The sequence below is a fragment of the Leptinotarsa decemlineata genome, unplaced genomic scaffold, assembly GCF_025532065.1.
Source record: "Leptinotarsa decemlineata unplaced genomic scaffold, Ldec_3_MD MMD2_tig00078340_RagTag_RagTag, whole genome shotgun sequence".
NCBI classification, from domain to species: Eukaryota; Metazoa; Arthropoda; class Insecta; order Coleoptera; family Chrysomelidae; genus Leptinotarsa; species Leptinotarsa decemlineata.
The window spans coordinates 268,727-291,836 of NW_027412723.1; the positions used below are offsets into that span (position 1 = coordinate 268,727).

General features: G+C 34.3%; 1 protein-coding gene across 1 annotated transcript; it reads right to left on the minus strand.

Annotated features, from left to right (window-relative positions):
* Positions 1 to 12,982: 12,982 nt before the first annotated feature.
* On the minus strand, positions 12,983 to 22,892 carry LOC111505547 (prostatic acid phosphatase). Its single transcript, XM_023160372.2, has 4 exons — positions 22,737 to 22,892; positions 19,654 to 19,752; positions 13,459 to 13,996; positions 12,983 to 13,386 (listed from the first exon to the last, which is right to left on the minus strand). The coding sequence occupies exons 1-4, from the start codon at positions 22,815 to 22,817 to the stop codon at positions 13,028 to 13,030; spliced, it is 1,077 nt and encodes a 358-aa protein (XP_023016140.2). The 5' UTR covers positions 22,818 to 22,892; the 3' UTR covers positions 12,983 to 13,027.
* Positions 22,893 to 23,110: the final 218 nt, after the last annotated feature.

Here is a 23,110-nt window from a genome sequence, read left to right on the forward strand (position 1 = left end):
GTGTCGTCCGGGGCATTTTATACAAATCGAAATTGCCTTGCAGTTCCGCTGTGCGTGACCGAATCTCTGGCAACGGTAGCACTGGCCTACCGTAGTTCTTGGTCGCTGTGTCTCTGCTCGGACTCTTATGTGGAGGATGTCTCCTACGTTGTATATATGTCCTTGTGTTTTGGGAACCAAAACCAGGACCAACGGTAGCTCTTTGCTGTCCGCATTTTTCATCCTGGATATAGCCAGTATGTCGAAACCTCTCGCGTAGAGCTCTGCTTTAATATCCTTGATGTCCAGGAATTCTGGGACACCGCGGAAGATCACTCTTAGTGGTTTATCCTCCGCCATACTGTACGTATGGTGAGAGATTTTCATTTTCTCTAGTAGAGCCATCATTTTCCTATAGGATTCCTGTTGGCTGTACTCTGATACCATCAACCGTGTTGGTGGCTTTAGTGAAACCGATTTTTTTCTCGGTTTGCCTGTTCTCTGAACCGAGTCCAGCTATCTTTCTGTCTGATTGTGATAGCCGGGGAGTTCGCCGTTTTCTGAGTTTCCTGTGTGTTTGCAGGTAACTCGTTGTCCTCTCTTTGTGGCCTGTTTACCTCTCTTGGGGGTGGTACAGGTACAATTATTCCTTTTGCCTTTTTGGTCACCTGAGTTGAGATACCTGGTCTAGCCTCCTCTGAGGGTGCGCTTTCTGGCTCTTGCTCAGGCTTCGCATTCACTTCTACGTGTGTGGGATTTGGCGGTATATTAATCGCCATTTCCTCACTGTCATTGTCATCGTCGTAGGTATTTTCCGAATCTGAAATTGACTCAGTTCGTATCCTCTTCTATCTCTTATTTTGTGGCTGCACCGGGGGTCCTCTTTCGACTGCCTTTTGGTTTTCATGGGTTTTCTCACTTCTTCTTCTGTTTCTTCTCTGGTTTCTAGTCCTATTCCGACTAGCTCGTAGATCTTAAGGATTTCTGCCCTACTATAGGCCAGAATCATGTTCACCAGTTCCTCCATACTGGCCATATCTATTTTTATATTGAAATTATCTCCGCGTTGAATAGTTCGCCACTGATATAAATGATAGAATCGCAACTCACCTGTCCGGTCTCACCGGGGAAATTCGACGACGGCACTTCTGCACTTCGCAGAGAATCAACTAACACGAGTTGACTGTCTTCTATGTGCATACACTTCGCTTTCACTTCACTATAACCTCAAATCACAATGTCAATCCAACTGACTCGAATGATGTGTCGTTCACCTTCGTCGCCTTGAGAAAAATCCTTTTGTTGATAAAAAAGTTGAAATAATTTTACTTTCCTCAGTTACCACCTCTCAATTTTTATAACTACAAATTTTTAACTTCAATATCAGAAAAATTATCTATTCTATGATTTTCAAATTTGTTCCTAAATTTAGATACATTTTCACTCAACAATTATGTACAAAAATAGATAACCTTACTTATGTCCAAATATAAATATTTTTCAAAAGCATCACTTGATATCCGTATCTGAGAAAGTAGTCTATAAGACTGATTTTCCTTTTCCATCATTCCTAAATATTTACAATCAAATTATGTCTTTTCCAATTTTTCATAACAGATATCAATTTGATTTCATCTGACATTTATTTATAACCTATATCGGTTATCAGTTTTTCGAAACTTAATGAAATTTGCTACACAAATCTTGAAATTTAAATTTTCCACTCTTTTGTAATTGTTTCCTGCCAAGTTCGTGAACTTCAATACATTTATTACAGGGTGTCCTCGCTGTATCTGAACTTTTCTGTGATGTTGTGATATATACATAATATATATATATATATATATATATATATATATATATATATATATATATATATATATATATATATATATATGTATATATATATATATATATATATATATATATATATATATATATATATATATATAATAATATGTAATAAATGTATTGAAGTTCACGATATATATATATATATATATATATATATATATATATATATATATATATATATATATATATATATATATATATATATATAAACATAAAGCTATTATTTTTTATTTTTCGCAGATGGATTTACAAAAGTTGAATGCAAGTTCGATCGTGAAGAGGAAGCCAAGTATCAAAGTAGCAGATTTGTCTGTGGAGATGCCGCAGAGAATTCACCGCCAAAATCGTGAGAAGTAAATTTGGTGAGACGGTCATGTTGGATTTGGGAGATAAAGTATCATTCTTGCCACATCGAGTGACGGAGGCGTATCGCCCTCATCTAGAAGAATTTTCATCAGGAAAATACGCTATTGTGTTCAATGGGTTGATGGATTTCGGGAAACAGAATTGTGTCGTTTCATTTGAAATTGTACGAAATTGAGGTTAGTACTGTTTCCAATTTTTCTCCGTTCAATAGGCAGAGAGGTTTTTGGTTGTATACAGTATTTTCCGTTCGGCTTCGAAATTTTCATTCATAGATCTGATCTGCATAAAGTAGTGTTTTCATACAATTTTTTTTTTCATTTAGTACGTGCAGAATATTCACAGATATGATCTGCATAAAGTAGTGTTTTCATAAAATATTTTCTCTTCATTTAGTATGTGCGGAATATGTGTTTTAAATTCGTTATTTTGAATGAAATTTGATTTTTCATTTTCATTATAGTTGAAGCAATCACTTCATGAAAGACATTACCTCTCTGTTGACAAAAGTTTTTTTTAGTGTATGTTTGTACTAAAAATCAAATTTATTTCAGAATGATACATCATCAACGTGTACAGTATCTGTCAGTCATCTCAACAACAACAACATTCAAAACCGTCATAGCAACCTTTCCAGAACGAGTTTCAAATCTCAGCAGTTTCCATTTTTTTCAGTCTATAGTTCAACATTATGAGGCTAGAATTCGTCGATATTCAGGAATTTGTTGGACAGACTGCTCAAATTCAATATTCACACAACCGTAGTGAATTTGGAAGACTTTGAAGATTCATGGTGGTGTATTCCAAAATTGTAGAAAAACACGCCGTTCTGTATGGGTCATTCCAAAGGAAATTCGTTCAGCTGCAGTCTCAATAACGTTGATATATTATATAAATGGCTTTATAATATACTACCAAAATGAATAAAATACATATCACACACATCTATTTTTGAAAATGAAAACTTATCGTATACAAGGAAAGTTGTCAAAAATATGCAATAACAAAAATTTATATACCAGAGTTTATAGAGATGAATAAACATGATATTGAAAGATACAAGGTTGACAAAAACAGGACATTTCAGAAGTAAAGAAAATAAGTTTGTCTGTCATTTTAATTTCTGATTTGTTGGGTCGTTATAACAAAAAGTGACATTTTATATCTTGAATTCTATTCAGGAAATAATTATAGATGATTGACATTTGACATTAAATTTCAATTGTGACATTTGGAAATTCATTTCGTATTGTAGTTTTTTCGAAATTCCCATTCAAAATAGCATCCTTTGATATAGATACCGGGCGAGACTATTATGTGTAGATAACCTGAGGTTTCATTTGTTCGGAGTTCCGAGTTCTTGGACATATAAACATAACAAAGTAACTATACAGACAAATATGAGAAATCGTCATAAAATAAATCTTTCAATTCATGTATTCACTTAAATGGATTTGAATTATTTTATGATCATCGATCATCTATAATAATGTCCTGAATGATATTCAAGATATAAAATGTAAGTTTTTGTTATAACGACCCAACAAATCAGAATTTCACTAGTTCGGACTTCCATTGTCTACTATATAAAATGATTTGAAATCCCTGAAACAAGTAAAAAGAATAATTAAAAAGAATAGTTGAAAATAACAATTATATCAAGCAACAATAAACCTGAAATGAAATGATAGTGAAATAACCTACAAGTAAAAATATAATAATTGAATAAATAAAAATTGAAGGAATGAAAAAAAAAGAAAATAATAAAAAAAATAAACAGTGTAGAGATTCCAAGTCACGTTAGTTCACGACGTTTCGATTGTTGGTATCTACAATCGTCTTCGGGTGATGACTGGACCAGTCATCACCCGACAGTCATGTTATTTTCAACTATTCTTTTTAATTATTCTTTTTACTTGTTTCAGGGATTTCAAATCATTTTATATAGTAGACAATGGAAGTCCGAACTAGTGAAATTCATCACGAAACATTGTCAATCACCTTCAAACAAATCAGAATTTAAAATGACAGACAAACTCATTTTCTTCATTTCTGAAATGTCCTGTTTTTGTCAACCTTGTATCTTTCACTATCATGTTTATTCATGTCTATAAACTCTGGTATATAATTTTTTGTTATTGCATATAATTGACAACTTTCCCTTAATAAGATAAGTTTTCATTTTCGAAAAAATGTGTATGATATGTATTTTATTTATTTTGGTAGTATATTATAAAGTCATTCATATAATATCAACATTATTGAGACTGCAGCTGAACGAATTTCCTTTTGAATGACCCTTACAGAACGGCGTGTTTTTCTCCAATTTTGGAATACACTACCATGAATCTTCAAAGTCTTCCAAATTCACTACGGTTTGTGTATATATTGAATAGGCGCAGTCTGTCCAACAAATTCCTGAATATCGACGAATTCTGGCCTCATAATGTTCAACTGTAGACTGAAAAAAATGGAAACTGCTGAGATTTGAAACTCGTTCTGGAAAGGTTGCTATGACGTTTTTGTATGTTGTTGTTGTTGTTCTAGAGATTACTCTGACTGATACTGTACACGTTGATGATGTATCATTCTGAAATAAATTCGATTTTTAGTACAAACACTAAAAAAATACTTTTGTCAACAGAGAGGTGATGGCTTTCATGAAGTGATTGTTGCTACACTTACAATGAAAATGAAAAATCAAGTTTCATTCAAAATAACGAATTTAAAACACATATTCCGCACATACTAAATGAAGAGAAAATATTTTATGAAAACACTACTTTATGCAGATCATATCTGTGAATGAGAATTTCAAAGCCGAACGAAAAATACTGTATACAATCAAAAAACTCTCTGCCTATTGAACAGAGAAAAAATTGGAAACAGTACTAACCTTAATTTCGTACAATTTCAAATGAAACGACACGATTCTGTTTCCCAATATCCATCAACCCTTTGAACACAATAGCGTATTTTTCTGATGAAAATTCTTCTAAGTGAGGGCGATACGCCTCCGTCACTCGATGTGGCAAGAATGATACTTTATCTCCCAAATCCAACAAGACCGTACCACCAAATTTACTTTTCACGATTTTGGCGGTGAATATTCTCTGCTGCATCTCCACAGGCAAATCTGCTACTTTGATACTTGGCTTCCTCTTCATGATCAAACATGCATTCAACTTTTATGAATCCATCTGCAAAAAATAAAATGTGAAAGCTTTATTTTTGATTCACAATATATGCAAATACTATCTCAAACAAACCACGACATGTAAAACATTCGACTAGAATCATCCAACATATATATATATATATATATATATATATATATATATATATATATATATATATATATATATATATATATATATATATATATATATATTTTGCATTTCTTCTCCTTTCATTTGACGTGCTGTACGTGACGATTCGACAATTATCAACGAAGATGTGGCTTAGTGCCTTCAGGCATGTTGTGCCATCTTTGTTTTTTCTCTGTCGATAAATTCTGCACTTTTTTTTCCTTTCATTTGATGTGCTGCACGTTGAGACTCGGCTATCATTAATGAAGATGTGGGTTAGTGCCCTTCTGACATGTTGCGTCATCTTTGCTTTTTCTTTGTCGATGAATTCTGCATTTCTTATCCTTTCATTTGACGTGCTGTATGCGACGATCCGATCATTATTAGTGAATATACAACTTAGTTCCCTTCTGACAGTTCCGCCTTTTTTTTCTAATAACTCATTCATTTACACAAATTATCACACACGCCACCACCTCTCACGCTGACTACGTCACTTTCAAAGTTTTAATACTTTGTTTCAATACTTTTAATACTAATACTTCAGTTCAATTACATCTAACACAATCAATCGAGTGATATTTGAATCCAACATTCTGATTGGCTGACCGATACCACTCTGTAACAGAAGTTTAGGCTGAGTGTTCCACATGATTCCGTTCGGGAGTGTGAAAATTCGCAAAACGAACCTTAATATGACAAAGTATGGATTTTAGTCATCTCCTGATGATGCTCATTTGGTTAGCGAAACGCGTTAAGTGATAAATGACGTCATATTGAAACACGAAAACGATTACGACAATAACGATGAAACCATAACGAATAAATGCATGCTAACGATCGAAAACGCATGAAAAACGGTCGAAAATGCAAGAAAAACGGTTGAAAACGCACGCAAACGTTCGAAAACGGTCGAAAACGCACGCAAAACGGTCGAAACGTTTGTAAAACGGTCGAATACTTAGCTTTCCCATTTTCGACTGTTAACTCCACAATACGTAACTTCTCGACACCTTTGGTGCCATCTCCTTCTTCTCCTGATGATGCTAACTTGGTTAACAAAGATACGAGACTAAGTGTCCTTCTAACATGTTGGAACGCTAGACTTTTGTTAAACCGACATGTTTTTTTTATGATGTATTTTAAAACGCCCTGTATACACATTGATATCATATTATAAACCGTCATGTTTTTTCCTTAAATGATATATTTTGATGCACCCTGTACACTTCGACGTCATGTTTGTTTTCAATGATGTATTTTGAGATACCTTGTACACATTTCGGGATCGCACGTTGAAAACTCACAGCCTCGTGGAAATGTTATGTTTTTTCTTTTTTAAATGATGTTTTGACGCACCCTGTACACTTCGACGCCATGTTTGTTTTCAATGATGTATTTTGAGATACCTTGTAACATTGAGGGATCGCACTTTGAAACGATACAGCCTCATTAATCTGTGATGTTTTTTTTAAATCTGATTCAATATTAATATTTCACTTCCGCGCTTCCAATTTTCATCGAGCCGTTCACGAACCGGCAACGCTACATTGCCCCATAAACAACGATAAATGTTACAACCGACAACGCCGAACCTGCCATGCTGGCATTGGCTGCGTATAACCTCAATACCATCTCCATCTCTCTTTGCCTGGATCACGTCACACGCGTCTCCCGCTCTTACACACACATACACATCTTTACATGAAATATTAATCATTTCCCAAATCTAAGTATATTTTCCTATCTTCAACATGATAATGACGATTACAACTTCCCTAATATTCTACGAAAATCAAAAAAATGCGGTCAAGTATATAAAATGAGTCAATTTCGGTCCCGACAAAACTAACGTTATAAATACCCAACATTCGAAGTTACTTTCAATGTCTTACGTTGGTGTAGAGGCTAAGGACAATGTCAACCGCGCGGACGATCTAGGTTCGAATCTCATAACTAAACTTTTTTTAATCAAAATCTTGTGAGAAGGGGGCCTGAGCGGTGATGCGGAGTCCCAAGGGGGCTGATAGGTTAGGCGAAGTACCAAGGGGGCTGATAGGTTAGGTGAAGTACCAAGGGGGCCGAGGGGCGGAGTTCCACGCTTGAATCGCTACGATTCTCATTCCATCCTGCGTCGATGACGTCACACATTTCCTCCACTCCTATTTGAACCAAAAATTGCAAGAAGTTTAGCTCAATAAGAAAATTCATGGGATTTTGCGCCAGAATCCGCCTTGTTCATCTACTTTCATGAAATTATTTCAATGAAAGTGGTTCTTTCGAAAGGGCTTTTTACCAGTTCGTGTCTGGAAATTACTTCCTTGCATGATCAACACACCTTCGTAAACAGCGTATTTTGTAATTAATTACTTTCTTTTCTTCTTTGGAAGATTTCCATTTTTTTTTCATTCAATCTTCAGATTTTTTTGTTTCAAATTGTTGTGTCGGATTTGATTTGAAATCAAGTGAAGTTGTGATGATAAAATTGTCTGTTATGTCTACTTCTGATACAAATGACTTACAGTTGAGATTACTCTTTTTCTACCAACATGTTATCAATACCTACACGATTTTGGCCCGTTTCTCATCTTTGTATATGCATTTTTAAGTGCTGTAAACCTTCTTCACATTGAATATTGGAATATTCCTGGCTAACATACTTGTTTGACTTCATGTCGATATTTGCCGGAAATCACACATTTTCCTTTTGCTCGGTTATTGTTTTCAATAATAATTTTAGATTATATCAATGAAATCAACAGGGCATGTGGGCTATAAAGCGCATTCATCAACATTATTTGTCCTCGTGTTTGAAAAGAAAGTCTCATTAATTTGATATCATCTTATTCTCGTCTGAAAGTTTTTGTATTGATATCTTTTATGTAAAATATAACACTGTAATTTTGCTTAAAGTCACCTTTCTTATATTATAATGTATATCCGTACATATCGAAAATACATTCCACATGTATTTGCCAAGTTTCAGTGGAAACAATGAAATCAAATCTGATATTTTTCCCATTGGGGTCTTTCATACATCATAGTTTTTTTCCAAATACATCAACATCATCAATATTCAGTGATTTGTCTACATCAAAATCCCTAGTACCTACATTGATTCATAGTGAAATATACCTAAATGAATATTCATTCCATTTCAATTGACCAATGAAGCACAGAATGTGAATAGGATTATTTGTAGTATACCTAAGGAATGTGTAAAACGATCTAAAATAATAGATATAAATTATTGAGCAAACAATTTTTTTTTGTAGTTTCTTAGTTTTTTCCCAGTAGTATGTGCGCCGGACTCCACATCTTTCGGTTTCTTGTTTCTGGCGTCTTTATTTGGATCTGTTGAAGTTTTGGTATATATTGATTGTTCTGTTCACATATTTCAAGGGTACTTCTGTTCCAGATGACCATGACCATTACCTTAGTTGGGCCTGCAGTGAATATGGGCTTGTACTTTTTTGTGATGTTCAGCTTCTGTTAGGTCTTCATATGAATAGCATTCACTATCAAAGAACAGCTTGTTAACGAAAATATTGGCTTCATGATTGTTTTCTTTAGCGAGCTTCGAATAAATATCTGAAAGTTACAAGTTTTCAAATTCCAAAGGTAGGAGCTCCAATAGCTGATACGATGGGGCGCATTGATTTTCCCGGTTAGTTGATTTTTGGGAGGCAATATAGTTTCGACGCCATTGGGATGGAAACTTGTAACTTCCGTTTCAGTTGAGGGGTAAGTATGCTGTCGCATTTTTTAATGGGACAATCATTTTGGTAACGGGTTCCTGGACAATTTCGCATACGGTCCGTTAGTAATGAGAGTATTGACCATTTCGTAGTAGTCCGATTTATCCAGAATTACTACTTTGTTACCTTTGTCGGCTTTCAAATGAAAAACGTCCTTTTCTCTCAATCGTTTGATAAGTTTCTTTTGGTTTTTATTGTTGTTCATTGAATCCTTCCGTTTATCTGTTATTTTGTTCTTGGAGAATTGATTCCTGAACTTTTCTCGAACTAGTCTCTTCGAGAAATGGGGCATATATTGAATCGAACTTTCAACACTAGCAACGATATCCTCAAGAATTTTCTCGGAAGGCGGGATGCCAAATTTCAAACCCTTGTTCAAAAGGTTGATCTCTTCCTTATCAAACGATTGTGGTGAATGATTTTAACAATATTTATGACTTTCGGAGTGGTTTCTGTCGATTTATGCTTAAATATGAGGATTTTGAGTTTCTTATTGAGCGTACACATTTTTCTGATATATTTTGATTCAATCATCAGGAACATTCCTCTCTGAAAGTCATTCCATTGTACGTAATCATTTTCGTCTAATCTATATGTTTTTTATATAGACTATAACTATCTAATTCTAAGAAACTACGGTTGGTGTACAGATGATCGATTTCTAAATCAAGCCATTTTTCTTTGGCAAATTTTTGGACTTTATCAGCAACTGAAGACTTGAAAGAAATATTTACGGTAACAAATTTGGAAAAATTGAATATCTTTCACAGCTCTTTAGAAACCAAATATCTGCTTGTATTGCGCCCCATCGTGTCAGCTATTGGAGCTCCTACCTACCAAATAGCAAAGTGGCTCACTAAGGAATTTGAAACCTTGTTTATCGTGGAACCAAGTTACAGTATAAAAAACTCTTTACAGTTCATACAACATACAAAAAACGTGGTTCTCAAGAAGTTGAGATTTTGGTTTCTTTTGATGTTAGTTCCTTATTTCCTAGCGTCCCAATTCCATATACCTTGCAATACCTCAAGGAATTACTAAAGAAAAATAATTTCAATAATAACGAAATCGATGAATTCGCTTCTCTTACTAATTTGTGTATGAAACAAAATCGGTTTCAGGTAGAAGGTTGCTTTTATGAACAACAGGAAGGAACGGCCATGGGAAACCTCTTGTCCCCCTACCTGGCAGACCTGTTCATGAGCAGATTCGAAGTGGAAACCAAAGAAAAGTCAAAGTATTTTCCTAGTATTTGGCTAATGTTTGTGGATATTTTCGCGACATTCGATACCAAAAAATCGAATATTGACGACTTTGTTTCTATTTTAAATAATAGATATACATCAATAAAATTCACGTATGAGTTAGAAAATAAGGGACAACTACCATTTCTTAACGTTTTGGTAATGAGGAGCCAATATAGAAAAGAAACAAGCACGTACAGGTATATTCCTGACAGTTCACATCACTGTGGACAGCACAAACGTGCTGGGTTGAATTGTTTAGTGCATAGTCTTTTGACTTTCCCTCTAACACATGATAGGTTCACAAAAGAAAGACGTACAATACAGGAAATAGCAGCCACTAACGGTTTCTCGAAGGGTATTGTAGATGACATAATGAGGAAAAAGAAGTTTAGGTTGATAATGAACGAAATCTCGACTTTCAGAAAGGACAAAAATCAAGATGTATACATCTCAGTTCAAGGTGGTTTTTGAAACAAGTCATACACTACAGAGACTTTTGGGAAGTCCAAAAGACAAAGTCGAGAATTCGGAAAAGTCTGGAATTCACGAAATTGAATGTAAGGACTGCGATGCAAAATATTATGGACAGACAAAAAGATTTATTGAAGAAAGATATAAGGAACACATAGCACACTTAAAATATGGAAGACCTGAAAAATCAGCAGTCGCCCATCATATTTTGCAACAAAACCATTCCATAGACTTCAGTTCATTAAGATTAGTTAGACAAGTTAACAACAATAGGCAACTAGTCGCCTATGAGAGTGTAGAAATTAGTAAACACAATAATATTATGAATAACGATGACGGACCTATATCAAAAAGCATACTATATAGCTTGTTAAAATAAAATAAAATAATGTTGTTGGGTTTACTGATCACTACATAAGGACACATTGCAAAAATAAATTTGGATAGGCAATATTGTGAAATTAATTTTTATATAGCTGAAAATTGTTTTATATGAACATATATTGTAAAATAATAAATAAGACCAAATTGTAAAATTAATTCAGGTTGGTATATCTGTATGGTTGGTACGCCTGGATGGTTTACCTGTATGGGTTACCTATATAGCTCGCATTAGTTTCTAGTTTTGATTTTCCTCTTTGAGGTGTTAAAAATAACGTGTCGAGGTGTTAAAAATAACGATTTAGTTTTGGGAAAAAACTCCAGTAATATTCAAAGTATTTTTCACAATGAAAACTGTACTATTTATCAGTAACTTGTCGTATTTATCAATTTTGCCTATCAAAAAATTGCTTAGAAATAATACAATACTTATCTTAACGTTCCAGAGGCCAAAATCTGTCTCCGTCTTCAGAAATGGTCGAAAAATTCAAAGATTCCTTTTCTGATTATTTATATCTCAACTTCTTCGACAGATGTCGAAATGTGCATATCAGAACTGCTTCGAAGATTGAGAAAAATCCGGCACGAGTGTATTATATTTCCAGAGAACAAAATTGAAAAGGATGAATGAATAAATATTTTTTGAGAAAAATCAAAATACATTAAAGGACCTCGTACGTCCAGATGAAGTGAAAACTACTAATTTTAGCCAAGCTGAGTAGTCTAAAAACGTAATTTGAAGTTCATGTTATTATTACATGATAATTTTCATTCATTAGAGTTGGTTGAAGATGAGTTGACTAAATGTATAGCCATAAATGTTTTTTTTTGATAAATATTAGAGAAGAGGGCATGAGGGCTATGATTTTGAATTATCACAGTTAATTTCGAGAAGATTGTGTATTGTAATTATTACATTCTTAGTTTTCATCAATTAGGCAGTACACAGCTTGTATATTCAGTACAGATTTCAGTGAAATTGGTAGTTATAATTCTGGAGAGAACTAGTTGAAATTCGAAATTAAAACTTCATTTCTCTCAAAAATAAAAGGTGCTGCTAGACACTTTGGTTGACAAATCAGTATGACAATTCTACACGCTACACCAGTTCACCTCTAAGACAATAAATTTGCACTTTCCTCAGTAAATAATAAAACATTGTACAACTAATCAAAAATTTGTTAGATAAGTTAAAATAAAAGTAATCACATGTCGAAAAAGCTACATCTTTCTAAATTCATTCATTGCTCATGAATAATTTGGTTACAGATGATATCAATTCGACATACCACCAATTAACACAGAGTTGCTAAATCATTATTTTTTCTTCTCCCCTGGAAAATTTCGAGTTGGTCCTTTTTGCAGTCAGTTAATTAAATATCTTCACATAATATTGAAACTCAATCCGATAATTGTTGGTGTTTCATATTTTCTGCAACGTAGCTGAGATATTTTTTTGAGTGAATTTGAATTACAGACATTCAAAATTCATTTCTGGTTTATAATCACCAACTTCCAGAGATATGATAAGGACTAACAAAATTGATATTATTCAATCTTGTTCTATATCAATATCGATCGCTCAAAAAAGAAATATAGAATGAAAAGGGAAAACATATGCTTTCAAATATTTTTTTATTCGATAACACTAGTTGCGCCTATTCAATCAACCTACACATTCATTCTTCAAGGTGTCGGTATCAATAAGAATATCTGACAAAGTATTTTTAAGTTTACTCAAACTACAATCGAACTGCCAACAACCTTCTGGAGTTATTTTCTCAATGGTATCCTTATCTTTATAGTAGATGTTGACATGATATCTCCCAAGAAACTCCCACAGCTCAAAATATATAGTACTGGCAAAATATGGTGCCCGAGGAGGATTGAATCTACCCAGACTTGATAGTACTTGAGCAATATTGAAGTCATGGGCACTATACATCCTGTAAAATTCAGCAGTCGAAGAATTCTTTCTCATTTTTTCGAAATGTCCGATGACTTCATTAAGGAATGGTCCAGCACCTACGATGAAGTTTAGAAATCAATGATAATGTAACGGTTACCAAAGAATTATACAATATCCATAATACTCACTGAGCCGCATTAATTTTCTGTTATAAACGTAACTCTGGAACCGTAAACCTTCAAGTGTTGCGAGGGGTTCTGGAAAAATTGCCTGTGTCCAAGAAGGCAGCGTGTAGCCTAACTCATTTTCAATGAAAAGCGAATCAAAAACGGTACCAATTCCTTGCAATGTAGTAATATTTGATCCACTGTAGTTGCTGATATACTCGTAAGTATCTCGGTACTGCTCATCAATTTTCTGAAAATACGGTTCTTCAACCGTAACTCTTTGTTGTTCAGCATCATAAGCTGGACAATTTGGATATGAATTAATAACATTCGGATCCGATGGATGAACGGGAATCGGACTCCAATCTATGTCTGGATTCCAGCGTTCCGTTTCTGTGGGTGGAAACAGTCCCAGGAGGTTGCACTGAGCTGACATGTGAGTTCTATCCACATCTGTCGTTTGGGCGTAGAAAAAGTTGTTAGAGTAAGCTGCTGGTAAGTTATTGATATATCTCTGTCGAGTGTATTCGCCAAGGTGAAAATGTTGCGTTTTACCAACCTGAAAACAAATTATATTCATTCGTATGTACTACGGGTTCATGAAATGAAACTATTGGGTCATTGATATATTCAGTGGAAAAGATTGAGTAAATTATGCAATTTAATTTTTTATTTCCTTCTTTGAACATTCTCGCTAGTAACTGAGTGTGGTAAAAAATGTAAACTTTCACGGCTGGAGATAACTGTGTGGAGGCTGAAAAAATTTTTATCACCAGCCGAAATAGAAAAGAGGGGTAATAAACCAGGTAAATAAACTCGGGAACTGCTTCCATTACCATATCACCTTTGATAATGTGTACTACAGTAGTAGACGAAACGTCAGGCATAAAAACCTGCAGACCACGGCCAAAAAACCGAAAAATAGTTTTTACATTGGTGTAACCAACTTCACAGAGCCAACTCTTTCAGTTTTTGACCTATTTTTCGGGGATTTGTTGGTGATGATTTCTGTTTTATTTAATATTTCCGCGTAGTTACCTAATAATTTTGAAATATGCTCCTCCATTCTCATTCCTGTTTTCAATTTTTTTTCATTCACGATTAGCGACTTCGTAGAAGGAACGCCAGGAAACGTCTTTCATAGAATAATTATGTTACCTTTATAGAAGAATGTTTGATACCTTCTGTTTCATTTTTGCAATTTTCGTAGAGATCTCCATTTTTTATTCAATATATTGAAATCCTGTCCCACAGAGTTTATGGTTGCACTCTTCCGAAACGGCTCAATCAATTTTTTATAAATTAAATTGTTAGAATTTTATCTAACAAATATAGTTGTTTGGTGTATTATTGTGTTTCCAGAAAATGGAAACATGGTAAATTTCGAGAAGGATTGTTGTAAGATCTACAACTGTGACAATGTGTTGCTGGCTGAAGCTATAATGACAAATGATGTGTACAAAATTGAATTTTTAAAAAATGCTAATTTTGCTGACAGGCAAAAGCTGGATCTGGTGACGTTTGGCACAAAAGAATGGGCCATATTAACTCAACCTACTTAAACAAAATGAGAGATCGATTAGTAGATGGTGTGAACTACAGTGGCCAGGTAAACATTGAAAAAACTAACTGTGAAGTGTGTTATGAGAGGAAACAGACTCGTCAACCGTTCAATCACAGTGGAACCAGAGCATTTGGTCTAAATACTTGGATGATTTTAGCAGAATGTACTTTGTTTATTTTTTGAAGTCTAAGGATGAAACCTTCCAAAAATTCAAGGAATTCAAAAGTATGGTGTAAAATCAGCTCAACAGAAAATCAAAGTTTTTCGTACCGATAATGGCAAGGAATATGTGAATGCTGAGTTCCAGCAGTACCTGAAAAAAAAATGCATTATTCATCAGACTACAAACACCTGCACTCCACAGTAGAATGGACTTTCTGAAAGACTCAACAGAACGTTGGTTGAAAAAGTCAGAAACTTTATGAAACTGGCTTGGAGAAATTTTTTGTGCAGGAGCGGTAAATACAGCCTGTTATCTACGACACAGGTCTGTAGTAAGCAGCTTGCAAAAAACTCCATATGAAATTTTTCACGGTGGAAATCCTGATTTGAGTCAAATCAGAATTTTTAGAAGTCCAGTCATGACGCATGTACCCAAAGAGAAAAGACCGAAATGGGATAACAAGTCCAAAAACCCAATCCTAGTTGGTTTTTCGGAAACTACGAAGGGCTACAGGTTGTATGATCCAGAAACCAGACAGGTATCCACAAGCAGAGATGTTCATATTTCTGAAAATGATGTGAAGTCTGAGATTAGTTTTCCGGTAGAAGGGGAGAAAACTAAGTTTGAATCAAGCCAGAGTCAAGAGTTTGAGTGGGAGACGGATTAATGTAGTCAAACTGATGGAAGTGAAGTAGTGGATGACAAAGACTCAGACAGGATTGAAGAAGATAGTACTTCAGTGGTCAGGCGATCCCAAAGAACGAAGAAACCAAAGCAGTTTGATGATTATGTGATATACTTCACTGCAAAGGCAGCTGCGTCATCAATTGGAGTGGGAGATTCAGAATCTGTGACAGAGGCTCTCTTGGGTACAAATCGTGATCAGTGAAAATGCGCTATGGAAAAAGAAATGGAGAGTTTTAGTGAAAATAGTGCGTGGGATATTATCGAATTACCAGAAGAGTGTAAACCTGTAAAGTGTAAGTGGGTTCTCGAAAAAACCCAAAAATCATATTATCTTGGTAATATAATCCATAGGGCGAGATTCGTGGCTAAGGGGTTCAGTCAGCGTCCAGGCATTGATTTTGACGAAACTTTTCCTCCAGTTGCCCGTCATTCAAGTTTAAGATTGTTGTTAGCTTTATCTGTTCACTTGAACTTAGAGACCTGTCATTTAGATATTGAAACAGCCTTTTTGAATGGGAAATTGAAGGAAAAGGTTTTTATGGACATGCCAGAAGTTTTTGCTACTAATACAGATAACAGTGATAATGTTGTATCAAAATTAAATAGAGCTGTATATGGTCTAAAACAATCCTCACGTATTTGGTACAAAAGGGTTGAGAATGTACTTACTAGTTTGGGGTATAAGAAATGTGATAGTGAACCTTGCGCTTTTGTAAAATACGACAATGGTTTCCTTACTATCATAGCACTTTATGTTGATGACTTCTTTATTTTATCTAATTCAACCCAGAAAACACAGATTTTGAAAGAGCACTTAACTAATAAATTTGAAATAAAAGATTTAGGTGAAATTCAACAGTGTTTGGGGATGAGAGTTAGAAAAAGTAAAGATGGAAAAGAGATTTTACTGGATCAAGAACAGTATGTAAATCAAGTTTTGGAAAAATTTCAAATGAGTGATTGTAACAGTAACAGTGAGCACACCCATGAAAAAATGTGTTCTCTTTGATGAGGAGGATAATTTTAGTTTGTGTTCGAAAGAATTACCTTATCAGCAGCTTATTGGTAGCCTTATGTATCTGTCAGCATTAACTAGACCAGATATCACTTTCGTAGTCAATTTTTTGAGCCAGTTCAACAATTGCTATACTGAGCAGCATTGGAAGTATGCAAAAATAATTTTAAAATATTTGCAGGGCACTAAGAATTATTGTTTGAGGTATAAAAAGGGTGACGATGATCTGATAGGTTTTGTGGATGCAGATTTTGCTAATCATCTGGCTTCATTTTCACATTGTCAGGAGGTGCAATCTCATGGGAATGTAATAAACAGCGAACTGTAGCTTCGAGCAGTACTGAAGCTGAATACAGGTTTTTTCGACGAAATTTTTCATTTTGTTCTATTTTGTATGAAAAATTTCACGTTAATCTCAAATTTTCACTCTGCTAAGTCACATTCTAATTTCTAAAAACGTTTCGCTGTTACCGTAGCTTCGTCTACCGAGGAAGCTACGGTGGTAGCGAAACACGTATAAGAATTGAAATGTTTGTAGAAATTATGTGATCATTATCATGGATTATATAGATATCATGAACAGCAATATGTGCATTTGTTGAGACATGAAAATTCTAGAATATCTCCGAAATGTCAATATTTTGTCATACAGCCGAACAATACTAGAGACTCTGAAGAGATTCACTTGCGAGTTCAAAATAAGTTGTAGTTACAAAGTCTCCCTAGACCATCTAGTTATTCTTGTGAAGATTTGTGAAGATAGCCCTAGCACCCTGTTTTATCACGAAGTAGCCCCAAAGAAAAATGTCTTAGCTATCAAAATCAGTTTTGCAAATAGCAAAGATAAGGGTTATGTATAAAAGATAATAAAGGTTTCAGGGTTGAGACGTAAGAAAGACTCACGTCCAGCTACAATATACAGTATATTCCAAAAATGTTTTCACTTTTTGATGTTTCTATTTACTGAAATATTTCATTCTGATTCATTCAACACAAGCTCATTTGTCTCAAACAACAATTCATATATTTCAATTGTCTAAACCAAAGCACAGAAACAGAGCAGAAGAAGCCATTGTATAATTGTGAAAATTGTATTGATGTTTTGTAAACAATACAAAAACAAAGCATTCGCAATGCAAAAATGGGCAGCGATATCCTTAAAGACTGAGAAAAAGTTGGCATGGTCACTATCTACGGTACAGACAAAAAACTCAAATATTACTCGTCGGAAATGAACAACTGGTTATCACGACGGTATGTGTAAAAACAAGTTTTGACATCGTCCACCGAATGAAAGCCTTAGGCTTTCTCTGCAACTTCAATCGCAAGGAACTGAATGGATTTGCAAGAGTCCGTCATGGATTTTTTTCCTGAAAAATATTATCCAACAATGTATTTGTTTTTCAGTCTAGTATCACAGTTCAAATCTACAGCAGGTCTGAAGAGCATTGTCTGATGTTAAATAATTATTGCTTTGGAAATTGAATCGAACAATTTTGTATAGAAGTGTATAATTGTAAAATATTATTGCAAAGCGCTTTCGATTTTAGTCATCATCAGTGCTCACTGGTCAGGCAACAGAGAGTATCGAAGTATGAAGACATAGTACATTTGTAAAATTTGGTATATATAAAATTGATCAACTTCATAATCAACAAAATACCTAGCCACATGGGTTCAATCTCCAACATGTATTTCGTTGGTTATTGGGTTGAGTAGTTTTATACAAATTAAATTTTACAAATGTTCTATGTGTTCATACTTCGTTACTTTCTGTTGCCTGACGAATGAGCACTGAGGATGACGGAAGTCGAAAGAGCTTTGCAATAAGATTTTGCACTCCTATACAAAATTCTTCGATTCATCCATCACAATGTGTACTCAGTTTCCCACTCATTCATTCAATGGGTGCTTTGTTCTTCAGGATCTACAAGGTTGAAACCATCGGAACATATGAAAACACCAAGAGTCGAAATGGAGGTTGGACATACAGATCAGAGATTTAATTGAACCTTTGAAAGTTGGAAAAAATGTTGGCTTCATCTTTATATAGAAAATGTGAAAAATTGAAGATCATATTTTGAGATATGGAAGTGATAACATTAAAAAATGATTATTGAAAGATGACATAGAAACCTCTGTGGTAGCAACATATTATTGAATTACCATTCGTATCATACCAGTAAAATCAAAATTAACACAAGAATTGATTCCTTGATTAATCAATCTGACAAAAAGCAGAAAAGTGAAGTGAGTATTATATGTGATGTATTAATTTCAAGTACAGACTTATTTTTTCATTTCTATAAATCTAACACATATCTTGAAATCTGTAAAAAGTGATAATATTAGAGAGAAATATTGAAAGATGACATAAAATCCTCTGGGGTGGCAACAGACTCTTGAATTATTATTCACATCACAACAGTAAAATCAAAATTAACACAAGAGTTGATACTTTGTTCAATTATTCTTACAAAAAACAAAAAAGTGTCTTGTAATTTGTGAAAAGTCTTGACAAGAAAATACAAATTTTTAAAGCTCGACTACTTTATGTATAGGCTCAATGTTTAAAGTATTCCAATCCAATTATTAAAACTCTTACCTAGTTCTTCTCAGTGGAATTGAAATTTTTCAGACATTAAAATGAATCAATTTGATATCCAATACTTTTTGTGAATGTAATTTTCTGAAAGAATATGGAAGGAAGAGGTTTTTGAAAAATTCAATATTGACAATATTGAAATTTCTAGAAATATACTAATTAGGATTAACGTTTTCACTTACATTTGTTAGTTGTCCTGGTCCTACTGGCCAATAGGCTACATCTTTGTATGGATCATTGGGGTAGTGGTTGATGGGCGCTCTTTCGCCATGTCGAAAAACCTTTGGAAACAAAAATATTGAACAGATGCTAACAATATACATCGGTTATTTGCAATTTCCAATAAGATTATCGACCATAGAAGACTTCAAACTAACATCGCTTCCCCTAATGACATCTTTTGAAAAAATAATTGAAGTGACTTGATATTTGAGATGAATTTGATCTACGACTAGGTACATATCGATCATTATGAATGTTCCTACTCTAATACTGCAAAATGTAATTCGACAAAAATTTAATCTGTTGTGAAAAATTCAAGGCATTTTGTTAAAATACTGAAGGCGATAGAAGTCACAGAGCAAGATCAATCAATCAGTTTCGACGTGGAAAGGCTTCACACCAACGTTTCTGTCGAAGGAGCAATTTGAATCACACAGAGGACGAGAATCTGAAAGAAAGAACGAATTCAACTATAGAAATAGTCATGCAATTACTGGGATTGTCTTAACGAAACTGCTATTTTCAACTGGAGCAAGAATTTTCTGGCCAAGATGAGGGACTGCCACTTTTACCAGTTATAGCCAACATATATACGGAGTGGTTTGAAACTCTGGGTACAAGTACACCAGAATCTGCTACAGATCCGAAAACACCATCAATAGCAGCCACACGAAAACCAGGCCACAAAACTCGAACTGCGATTCCAAGAATTGCATGACGAAAGATGCAATTCTTGTAATTGCATTGCCGAGCACACGAGAAACACACAGCAAGGAGAAACCAGCAAATATGGAATAACAGAAAATGGTTGGACTCATCAACATATTATGAAGTAGTCCCAAGCAGAGATCATTCAAAGGGAGAAATATTGGTTCAAGGGGAAGTTCAAAGAAGCCTCATAGTGTCACCCAACGACACATTCAGCTAAGATTGGAGATATGCAACATATGAAAATCTGTAATCAACCGAAAAAACTGATCAACTCCCACTGAAAAATCGGTGAAGCGGCGAGAGGGATGAAAGGATGAGAGAAAGCGCTCGAATGATCTATAAATAGTTATCTCTAGGAAGAATAGTCCAGTCATCACTCGAAGACTATTGTGGATACTAACAATCGGAACGTCGTGAAGTCATTCGGTTTGAAATCATTCCATTTGTTTTTTTTTTTATTTTTTGCTTGTTCTCATTTTCATTTCCGACGGTAGCTCGTCGGTTCGACGTGGGGGCTTTTTTCACTCTCTCGAATAGATCGCCCTGTTGGTTGCTGGTTCAAGCCCCAGGCTAAACATTCTATTTTCACTTGCTATCCTTCAACCCGTTTTAGGAATCACACATAAAAAGGTAAGACCCCGTTAATCCTTAGCTCGTAAAGTTTCAACTTCTGAGGGTTGTCGTTCATAGGGATGCGACAACTGGTTAACGGAAAAACAGATTTTTTTAATTTTTTTTTTAGTTTCATTCTGTGGTCATTTTTATCTTGATTATTCTATACGTTTAACTATATTTACATTTCACGTATTATTGCTGTATTCAATGTATTTACATTTCACGTTTTATTGCTTGATATAACCGATATTTCAGCTATCTCTTTTAATTTTATCTGTTCTTTCATAGATTTCGAATCATATTAGAATCATATCAGACAATGGAAGTCGGAACTGGTGAAATTCATGATATATTTGGACTATAACAAATATGAAGACTAGACGAGAAAAAGGTAACCATCGTGTAGAACAGTACAATGGTCAACGAAAATTGGTCTTTCGAGAAGGATATTTTTAAAATTGATTAAAAATATTCATAATAATTTTCAAGTTTTTACTTGAAACTGTAAGTGAACAGTAAACATCGTAATATCGACATCAGTGTGATCTTGCACAACTCGTTCAAAATTACGTTTCAAACCTTGTAAGAGTACAATAAGAATTAAATCTTGTCTTGTCTACAGTACATCTAGCTAGTTATTTTTCTCATCCTATCTTTTCACAAGGGTTATTGTAATTCTTGTGTGCATTGAGCATTCATACTCACGATAAAACAATCGTGGGCCAAAACAGGGACAGGGTCATTTGCTCATTTCGAATCATACTAAGAAAACTGAAATTGCTGTTTTTGTTTTGAACGTTTACAATAAATTCTAAATTTGATGGCCCCTTTTTCGAATACACGCTTTTGTGGCACTTTTCTAGCATAATGGGTATAATGCTAATACATGCATCGCTTGTTTTCAGTTTGAGATGATCGATTTCTGTAGCAGGCATTATTAAAACTTCATTCTCTATGTATACCCAAAAAGAAACCTTGAGAAGTAAGATATGGGGATCGAAATGGCCCAGGTGAGTGGTCCCTTACCAGTATGACTCTTTCAAAAATTCCCAACCAAACAATAATTCCGAAATTTTCTTGACAATGGGTTACTTTATGTGAATACTCATCTGTTTTATTAGACCTATAATGGGTGTTTCTATCAAACCAACCATTGTTGGTAGGTGAATTTTGATTCGTTCGTTCATATTATTTTTTTTAATATTTTCATTCCACGTCTCAACCACTTCGCAAATCATACTCTCTTTCTGTAATCCTTTCCATTAAGGTAATTAACATTGCGTATCCTGTAGCATTTTTTTTTCAAAATATTTCTGGTAGAATTTACAGAAATCCCTAATTCATGAGCAGTTTCTCGAGAAAAACAATCTTGATTTGAAATACTTTGGTAACTGATCCATCCTAATTCGAAAGTTTGCTCACTTTTGATCATCTTCTTTGGGTGATATGTGCTTACCGTTGCATTCATTTGTTTTCTCATATTTGAAACATGTCAATAAAATAAAACAAGTCACCACATTGAAAAAGTTTGACCCCTCACTGATATCAGGAAGAGTACTTAACTTTGAATAATAAAATCGTTATCTGATTTGAAATGATAAAATACTGGCAAAAGCCATATGGTTGCAGACCACAGAGGGAAAGAGAAAGGTTGTCTCTCTCTCTGTGGTTCAAAAAAAATTATGATACATAACGAAAATTTACGTTCAAAACATACCTGTACAACAGAAATCAAAGTTGCTCTCGCCCAAATCGGTGAAGTCAGAGATACAATAATTATGAAAGACCTTACTAGCATGGTTATTGTTGAATTCTCATCACCCCAACTGAAACTATTTTTGTTGCATTATGCACTTCCTTTTATACTCGAAATCATGGAATAATATAATTTTACAATTCAATAAACTAGTTATTCCGTTAATATTTCATCAGAAAGTATATTGAGCCAGATTAAAAGTTTGAAAATAAATTATCAAAATGCACCTTGTTATCTTTATGATATTTTCATAGGCAATGTCACAGAAATAACAAATATTACCCCGGAAATCAATGAATAACATTTGAATTCTGTAAGTAATTATTTCCCGTATC

Bases quoted from the DNA above. Each gene is read 5' to 3' on its own strand.
- LOC111505547 (XM_023160372.2), bottom strand. From the start codon at position 22,817: ATGCTAGTAAGGTCTTTCATAATTATTGTATCTCTGACTTCACCGATT. The intron at 19,753-22,736 runs GTATGTTTTGAA...TTGTTTCCAAAG, and splicing joins CTTTGATTTCTGTTGTACAG to GTTTTTCGACATGGCGAAAG. The intron at 13,997-19,653 runs GTAAGTGAAAAC...ATTTGTTTTCAG, and splicing joins GACCAGGACAACTAACAAAT to GTTGGTAAAACGCAACATTT.